Source organism: Alligator sinensis, unplaced genomic scaffold (genome assembly GCF_000455745.1).
Source record: "Alligator sinensis unplaced genomic scaffold, ASM45574v1 scaffold796_1, whole genome shotgun sequence".
Lineage (NCBI taxonomy): Eukaryota > Metazoa > Chordata > Crocodylia > Alligatoridae > Alligator > Alligator sinensis.
The window spans coordinates 1,111,941-1,120,934 of record NW_005842141.1 but is presented as its reverse complement, the minus strand read 5'-3'; the positions used below and the strand labels follow the sequence as shown (position 1 = coordinate 1,120,934).

General features: G+C 46.7%; 1 protein-coding gene across 9 annotated transcripts in view; it reads right to left on the bottom strand.

Moving 5' to 3' along the window:
• COBL (cordon-bleu WH2 repeat protein) overlaps positions 1-8,994 on the bottom strand; it is a 276,558-nt gene that overhangs the window by 126,578 nt on the left and 140,986 nt on the right. For all 9 annotated transcript variants that reach the window (XM_025206108.1, XM_025206104.1, XM_025206105.1 and 6 more), the window contains one exon: positions 1,371-1,565. In XM_025206108.1, coding sequence (XP_025061893.1) covers positions 1,371-1,565 — 195 coding nt within the window. The remainder of the gene's footprint in view (positions 1-1,370; positions 1,566-8,994) is intronic.

Sequence of the window (8,994 nt, the reverse complement as noted above, 5' to 3'; positions counted from 1 at the left end):
ATGGTCACCAGGTCCCTCCCTCAGCCTTCTCTTGTGAAGGCTGAACAGGTTCAGGTCCCGTAGCCTCTCATTGTAGGGTCTACCCTGCTGTCCCCGGATTATGCGGGTGGCCCTCCTCTGGACCCTCTCAGTGTTGTCCACATCCCTCTTGAAGTGGGGTGCCCAGAACTGGACACAGTACTCCGGCTGTGGCCTGACCACTGTCAGGTAGAGGGGGAGGATCATCTCCTTGGCCCTGCTTGTGATGCATCTGTGGATGCACGATAAGGTCCGGTTAGCCCTGCCGACCGTGACCTTGCATTGTGGCCCATGTTCATCTTGGAGTCAATGATGACTCCAAGATCCCTTTCTGCCTCTGTGCTCTCAAGAAGGGAGTTTCCCATCTTATAAGTGTGCTGCTGGTTACTAGTGCCCAAGTGCAGCACCCTGCACTTGTCAGTATTGAAACGCATCCTGTTTTTGTTAGCCCACCCCTGTAACCTATCCAGGTCTATCTGCAGTCTTTCCCTCCCTACTAGCGTGCCCACCTCACCCCAAATGTTGGTATCATCAGCAAATTTGAACAGGTTGCTTTTCACCCCGTTGTCCAAATTGCTGATAAAGAAACTGAACAGTGCAGGCCCAAGGACTGAGCCCTGGGGGACTCCGCTACCCACTTCCCCCCAGGTTGCCCGTGGTATATGTCCTCTGGGACACCAATGCTACTTCATGAGTTCCAGGTGCAGTCAAGGCTCTGGCTTTCTCCCATCTAAATGCATGGTATGTAACGGTCCCTTTGGGTTGCTCTCCTTCTCAGACCAGAAGTATTAAAGTCTCAAGCTCTCTTCCAAGCCTGTGCGTATGCATATAGGATAAACACTAATCTAACCTTCAGACAGGAAGCCCTTTGGGACAAAAATCTGACACCTGTACGATGTCTTTTTTCAGACCTATAAAATGCCATGCTTACCAGTAACACTATATAAACAACAAGAAACAAACAAGCAACGCTACCCAGGTTTGTTCAATGAATTTCTGAAGCATATTTCTTGTTTTTTTATAACCTAAGTTCTTTGAACTTCTTTTCATTGTCATCTATTCTGAATAACTGTGCTATGGTTTCCATATGAAATACAGCAATTTTAAAAGATTCCTGCAATTAGGAGTCGCTTTAGGCCTCTAGCAATTCCAGCAACCAGAGACACTATATACAAATCTCTAGGAGTGAGAACTACTGAATAACAGAGCTACTGATGTAAGGCATTTAACTGGCTGCTGGAGATAATGGCTGACCAAATCACCCAACCATTGGGAATTTGTTTTTAGACAGATTATGGGTCCATTCTAGTCAGTCTGTGCAGCAACACTGCTCTTCCTTATGGCTCTCTCACCTGGGCTGCTGTCTTTTCTTGGCCATTCCTCTCTGTGTCCTGCAACTGCGGTGTCACCGTGGGAGGAGGAGGAGCTCTGCGTTTCTTGATTTCTGGGTTTGCCGTCATTCCCGAGATGTTGCCAAGAGATTGTGATGGACCCAGTGTAATGGAACGTGACATCACCGAAGGGGAATTTGGTGCAGTTGAAAAACCCTGCAAGCAGATGGACAATTTGGTCATGATCACTTTTTATAGACTATGAAAAAGAAACAAGAAAAACAAAATATATCTGATTAGCCTTTAATTAAGACTATGCTCTAAATAACACTGCATGTTCCTCTGCTAAGCTCACTGCACTGGAAACTACACTATTTGGACATTAAAACAAAAAAAATCAACTAAGAGTTATTAACCTCTCTGGCATGAAGTGAGAGTTGCAAGAGACAAAACCTACATGACAATATAAACAGGTAGAAATGTTCAGCACCTGGTCAAGCTCAGTAATATTGATGGGAACTTGATCAAAGTAGGAAATTCCTACTTCTTTAGAGAGCCATTTCTTTCTATTTAAAAGGTGTACCCTGTTCAAATGTATTATCACAATCAGCCAAATATAATATAGTATAATGAATAATAAGCTATATTTGTAACTCCTGAGGGCACACTTTATACTTACATCAGAATCACATATATAATTCTGATAAATTATATGCTGCAGGTTATATCCCAGTACACATTTCACTGTCAATTACCCTCAATGCAAATCTAAAAGGCCCAATTCTCTTCTCACCTATTTAATTTTTTATTTAATAGTCACTCGTTATTTACAGAGGAATGGACAAGAACTGACTGAACCTGTCCAGAAATAGCTCCCATGACTTCAGTTTAGTGGAATCACTCTGGATTTACACAGAAGTAGATCAGAACAGAAGTGGGCCTATTTCTATGTGTATATATGATGAACATGCCTAATTGTACAACTCTTAGGGCCTGATTCAAAGCTCAGTAAAGTCAGTGGAAATGCTTTAATTAATTACAATGTGTTGGATGGGGGCATTAGTTAAATATTTGTGTGCATGTGTGTGGTATGGAGTTTGAGAGTGGGTGGGTATATATCTTTGTGTTTTAATATATATTCAAATACGCAAAAAGGAATGGTCAGGAAATAAAATCTCTTATAAAAAATGATGCATTAAATTACTTATGCATTTCTCCGATGATTATAATTTCATTTTATCAAGTATTCTTTGGTGTTGCTTAGAAATGATTTTTCTTCTACATAATTTGTCAACCGTTTTTTTTAGCTTAATGAAATCTTGATGTTGCATTTTGGAGGAGAGGGAGAAGACATGGGTTGGATTTCACAAAACATTTTTTTAAACATGACATGAGTTATCGATGGCAATTCTTTATAGCCAGGACACAGCTATCTAAAAGGCCACCTAAAAAACCAGGATGAAGACCACTTCTGGTTAACTGTGCTCCTCAGGTACAATTGAACTTTTTACTACCTGGGTGTGTCCAGGAAATACAAATTTCCTGGGGCCCGGTCTGAGACAACTGAACAAACAATGATAGGGACTAGGCCTTGTAAGCCTTTCCATTTCTATTCCAATTGAAAGAGGGCAGTTCTTCAACCCTGTCTTTTTTAGCCTGAACTCTCAAAGATGTGTATGCATTTATCCTTTTCAAAAGTAAATGAGTAAAACCCCTACAGCCAGGGAAGGGGGGCACGAATCAGCACAACTGCCCTGGACCCCGCGCTTTGCGGGGGCCGGGCAGAGCTGAACGGAGCAGCAGTGGTGCGGAGCCAGGCAGAGTGGCGGCTCCGCGTCCAGCTACTTGCTACACCCCTCCCCCGACCTCCCCCCCTGCCATCGCCGCTGCTGCTGATGGTGGCAGCAGCTTCTTTGGGTCTGGGATTGGAGCAGGGTTGGGGTCTCGCATGGGCCAATTTGCCCTGGGCCCCGCGCCCTGCTTGGGTTGCCTCTGCCTACAGCACACACACATATTGCTTCTCTTTCCTTGCACCCTCAGCTGTGAGAAAAAATGATGCACATTACAGAGGTTAGTCCCATTGCTGTGAGATCGAAGGCTTGACAAAAGTCAATAGAGAAAAGAATTGAATACATTTCCCCTTAGCCATATACCCACATAAAGTCTATCGTGCATTATAAACATCCTTGTTGCCCATCTAAGCAACAAGGCTAAGCAACCAAAGAGAAAATAAGCTACCATGAGAGTCCCCTAGGTCAGAACTGAAGTTCATTAATAACTTGGGGCAAAATGCTGCTGCCAAGGTCATAGGATAGTAAAACTAGAAGAGACCTCAAGGCTAGGGACAGGCATTACACATAAACTAGTTTAAGTGATCAGAAACTGGTTTAAACCTGTAACAATATAAGTTCAGTGCACATAAACCAGTTTCAAAATGGCTGAAACTGGTTTAAGATAAACCTGGTTGACTGTAGTATCAGACTTAACTGATTTGGGTCAAACTGGTTTATGGAATGTCTGTCCCAGACCTCTTCCTGGTGTAAATTAAAACAGAGCCCCACAGGAATCCCAGACGCTTTGCAGCCATGGGATGTGTTCTCTGCTCCAGAGAACAGGGCTGGCCCCATCCCTCTGCTCCCTATCCAGAGCTCCGGGGGAGAGTGCAGGCATAGCAGGGTCTGCCTTGCTTTCCCCTGCATAGTCCCGCACTTGCCGCTCAAGCGGGGATTCTCCCCTCCCACCCTTCCATCTCCCGCAGTACGGACCTCAGCCCCATGGACTCTAGGCACGTGGTATACTAGCTAATACTGAGAGGTGTGTGCATGTGTGTGTGTGTGTCTAAATTCACTGTGACAGGCAGACAGAACAGTGTCTGGTTAGGGCTTTTTGGACATAATCAGCAGGTCAGCTGGTAAGGTCCCTCCATTTCTTCCTTGGAAAAAGCTGTTTAAGAAGAGCTTGAACTAATGAGAGGCTTTTTTGTTTTGTTGATGTGCTGATAAATGCTGTGTTATCAGGCTCCTGCTGGCTCCCTCGCCTGTCAGGTTTGCAGACAGTATGAAGAAGCAGGGAGCAGGAGATTGAAAGGCTCAGTATCATCAACAGATGCATGCACTGCACATCCCACCTTTGCCTCAGAGTGCTAGGGGGTCTGGCAATACTCCTGCCCCTTGAGCAGCAAGCAGAGAAATGCCTGGGACGGTGCAGGCATGGTGGGGGTTTAAACCCCTCTCTAATCAAAGTATTCTGCTGGGGCCTAGCCACCCCCTCTCTCCCCCCCCTCAGCTCAACACTGTAGAAGGGAAGGAAGAACTGCTTTAGCATCCCCCAGTTTCTAGCCTGAGCCACTGCAGGCATGTGCCAGCATTTCCTCAGTCCTGAGGGAATGTCTGAATAGTTGCAAACTGGTTCAACCTAGGCAGGTTAGAATAACCTGCAAAGATTGAATCAATTCCAGCTCAGGCTTTTTGAATGTCTATCCCTAGCCCAAGAGGTTTTCTAATCCAGACCCCTGCTCTGCTCAAGGCAGAAGCATCCCTGGCTCAACCACCTCAGCCAAGAGTGTGTCTAACCTGCTCTTCAAAATTGCCAGAAATGGAGAGTCCACAGTTTTTCTAGGTAGGCGGTTCCAATGCTTGACCACCCTCATAGTCAGAAAATTCCTTGAGCTCGAGGCCAGGTCACTGCTCCTAGTCCTGTCCCCTACAGAAAAAAGAGAAATGCCCATTTCTATCCTCTCTGTAGCTGCCTTCAGGTACTTGAAGACTTATCAAATCCCTGTTCAGCCTTGTCTTCTCCACACTATATATTTTCAGCCTTTCCTCACAAGTCTTGCTTTCCAGGCCCCTAATCATTTTTATTGTTCTGTGTTGGACTTTTTCAAACTGTCCACCTCTTTCTTGAAGTGTGGGGCCCAAAACTAGTACTCCAGGTGAGGCCCCACCAGTACCAAACAGAGTGGAAGAATTACTTCTCTTGACTTGGAAGTGATGTTCCTGTTTATAAATCTCAGTATGCTCTTGGGTTTTTTTGCAACAAGAGCACACTGTTAGCTCATTCAGTGTATAGTCTTCTGTAACCCCCAAGTCCTATTCTGATCTACTACAGGCTAGCTAATCATTCCCGTCTGTATTTGTGCACACAATTCTTCCATCCCAAGTACAGGAAACTCTTGCTATTTGCGGGTTCGGCATTTGCAGTTTCAAATATTTGCAAATGCTGAACCTGCATCTTAAATACACTTAAAGCAGCTCCTCGGGAGCTTTGTGCTTGCCGTCGCCAGCACAGCCATGCCCCAACCCCCCCCAGCCATTGTGGGCACTGTGTTCACGAACGCAGATGGCATTCATGAACGCAATGCCTTATTTGTGGATTTCGCCATTCGCAGGGGATATGAGAACGTATCCCCAGAGTATGGTGACGGTCTCCTGTTCAGGGCTTTGCACGTGGGATGGAATAATTGTGTGCAGAAATTCAATTTTTCCTTGTTGAATTTCATCTGGTTGATTGTGGACTATTTTTCCAGTCTACCCAAGTCATTCTGAATCCTAGCCCTACCCTCCAGAGTGTCTGGAACTCCACCCAACTTGGTGTTGTCTGGAAATTTGCTAAGCGTACACTTAATCCCGTCACTTGGACTCAAGACAGATATTTGGGGAACCACAATTAATACCTTATCCCAGCTAGATACTGAGCCATTGATAACTACTTGCTGAGCATAATGATCCTACCAGTTATATATCCATGTTACAGTCTTTCATCTAGTCTGAATTTTCTTAGCTTGTTAATGAGAATGTTATGGAAGACAGTGTCTAAAGCTCCCTCTCAATCCACAGAAAATGTCACCTTTTCATAGAAGGAAATTGGGATGAATAGGTACGATTTGCCCTTTTATTCATATGTATACTGGCTGCTCTTGATCACCTTGTTCTCCTCTATGTATTTCAGAATAGATTCCTTAAGAACTTGCTCCATAATCTTTCCAGGTATCAAAATAAGACTGACTGGTCTGTAAATCCTCAGAACCTCCTTCTTCCCTATCTTAAAGATGGGCACTACATTTAGACTTTTCTAGTCATCTGGGACTTCACCAACCTCCATGAGTTCTCCAAGAGGATAGCTAATGGCTCTGAAATTGGTTCAGCCCATTCCTTCAGTACCCAAGGTGCATCCCATCCAGCTTTGCTGACTTGAAAGCATCTAGGTTCTCTAAGTAACTCTTAACTTGTTCTTCTACAACTCTAGACCTTTTAGTTCCTTAGCTTTGTGATAATTGCCCCTATTTGTGAAGGCTGAAGTAAAGCAAGCTTTCTCTGCACCATCTGTAAATAGATTGCTTTCTGCATTCTGTAAAGACTTGTGGTTTCTTTGGTCTTCCTCTTACTTCTGACATACTTGTAGAATCTCTTTTTATTGCCCTTTATGTCCCTTGACAGCCACATCTTGAAACATGCCTTACCCTTCCTAATTTTCTCCCCATGTGCTCTTATACTCATCTCTAGTACTATGACCAAGTTTCTACTCTTTATAGCATTCCTTTTTTAGTCTCAACTCATTGAAGATATTGCTGTCTAACCAGGCTGCTCTTCTGTCACATCAGGATAGCTTGGTCCTGTACCCATAAAGGAGTCCTGTTAAAGTACAGTTAGCTCTCCTGGACTTTTTTTTCTACTCAGACTTGTCACCAGGGGATGCTGCCCACCAGTTCCCCGAGTTTGTTAAATCTGCTTTTCTGAAGTCCAGTGTTCTTATTCTGCTGCTCTCTTTCCTTTCTTCCCTTATGATCTTGAATTCTATCATTTCGTAGTTATCTTCCACCTTCACATTCTAAATCAGGGGTGGGCACAATATAGCCCACATGTCACATCTGGCCTGCCAAGCGCTTTCATCTGGCCTGTGGTGCTCCCCAGCAAACTGTACCTCACACAGCCCTTCCTCCCACAAGGGTGGGAGCAAGATGACCATGCATATGCACACCCCCAACATACCCTATCCCACGTTGCCCCCACCCTTGTGGGCAGAATGGCCTGGCCTGGCCATAAGACAGCTTCCAGGTAGGGCTGCTGTTCCAGCTTCTGGGGACCTGCTCGGCTTCCCTGGCATCCAGCTCATTCTCAGCAGCAGGTAGGGAAGTGGCAGGGGTGGAGGCAGAGCTGCAGCTGGGCAGGAGTGCAGAGCATGGGGCTAGTGGCAACATGGAGCCTGTGACCAGGGAGGTGGTGGCAGTGTGAAACTTGGCTGGGCAAGGGGTGGATGTGGGGGGGGGGGGGGGGGGGGCGGGGCGCGGTGTGTGGGGACCTCTGTCCACACACTTCCCCCATGGAGTGCATCTTCGGCAGGCAGAGGCACTCGGGGTGCTTGTGCTCAGCACAGGCACTGGTGCCCAGCAGTGTGTGGCTCTGGCCAGTGCTACACATTGCGGCAAGGGGCATAGCTTCTGCTGGGCCGTGTCTATTGCTGGTGCTCCCCGCCACGTATGCACAGCCCCCACACTCGTACAGCATGGGGGGAAAGCCCTGCATGCTGGAGCCAACACCCTGTGCCGCTCCCTGAAGGTCCAGGGGTGGGGAAAGCAGCCAGTTCCACCATGTGGGGCTTTCATCCCATGGCACATGAGTGTGGGGGCTGCATGTGTGTGGCGAGGAGTGCTGGTGATAGAGACAGTCGGTGGAGGCTGTGCATGCACCTTGGGGAATACCAGCAATAGAGATTGCCTGGCGGAGGCTGTACCCCTTGCTACGATGTGTAGTATTAGCCGGAGCCAGGCACATCTGGGCACCAGTGCCTGTGCTGGGCATGAGTGTCCCTGCCTGCTGCTGAGCCATGGGGGGAGTGCGTGGGTCCTCACACCCCTCCACCCTCCCCCTCACCCCACAAATGCCACACACACACACACACACACACACACACACACACACACACACACACATCCTGCCCCCACAACCCTCCAACATGCCTTATGCCCCCCCCCCACACACAGGCACACCCCGTCACAAACCCCCTGCACGCACGCACACCCACCCACACAATAAACAAGACTAAAAATCTATTTTTGAGTTATTATGCTATTGCCTCTATACACACTATGAAAACACAAATCATGGCAAAAATCCTTTTTGTAATAAAATTAAAATATGTTATAGTAGGTGTTTAACTTTTAGTGTATGATTTAGTTTTGTCTGCTTCTAAGATAGCAACCTCTCTGCCAAAAAAGAGTATTTCCAGGAGCCAAGGGGAGGGACTTTCTGGTGGTAAAGATCAGAGGGTAGGGATGGGACTGACAGGCTGGTCAGACCGCAGTTGGAGTAGTGCATGCAATTCTGGGCGCCACACTTCAAGAGGGATGCGGATAACCCGGAGAGGGTCCAGAGAAGGGCCACTTGTATGGTTAAGGGCTTGCAGACCAAGCCCTATGAGGAGAGACTAGAGAACCTGGGCCTTTTCAGCCTCCGCAAGAGAAGGTTGAGAGGCAACCTTGTGGCTGCCTATAAGTTCATCATGGGGGCACAGAAGGGAATTGGTGAGGTTTTATTCACCAAGGCGCCCCGGGGGTTACAAGAAATAATGGCCACAAGCTAGCAGAGAGCAGATTTAGACTGGACATTAGGAAGAACTTCTTCACAGTTAGAGTGGCCAAGGTCTGGAA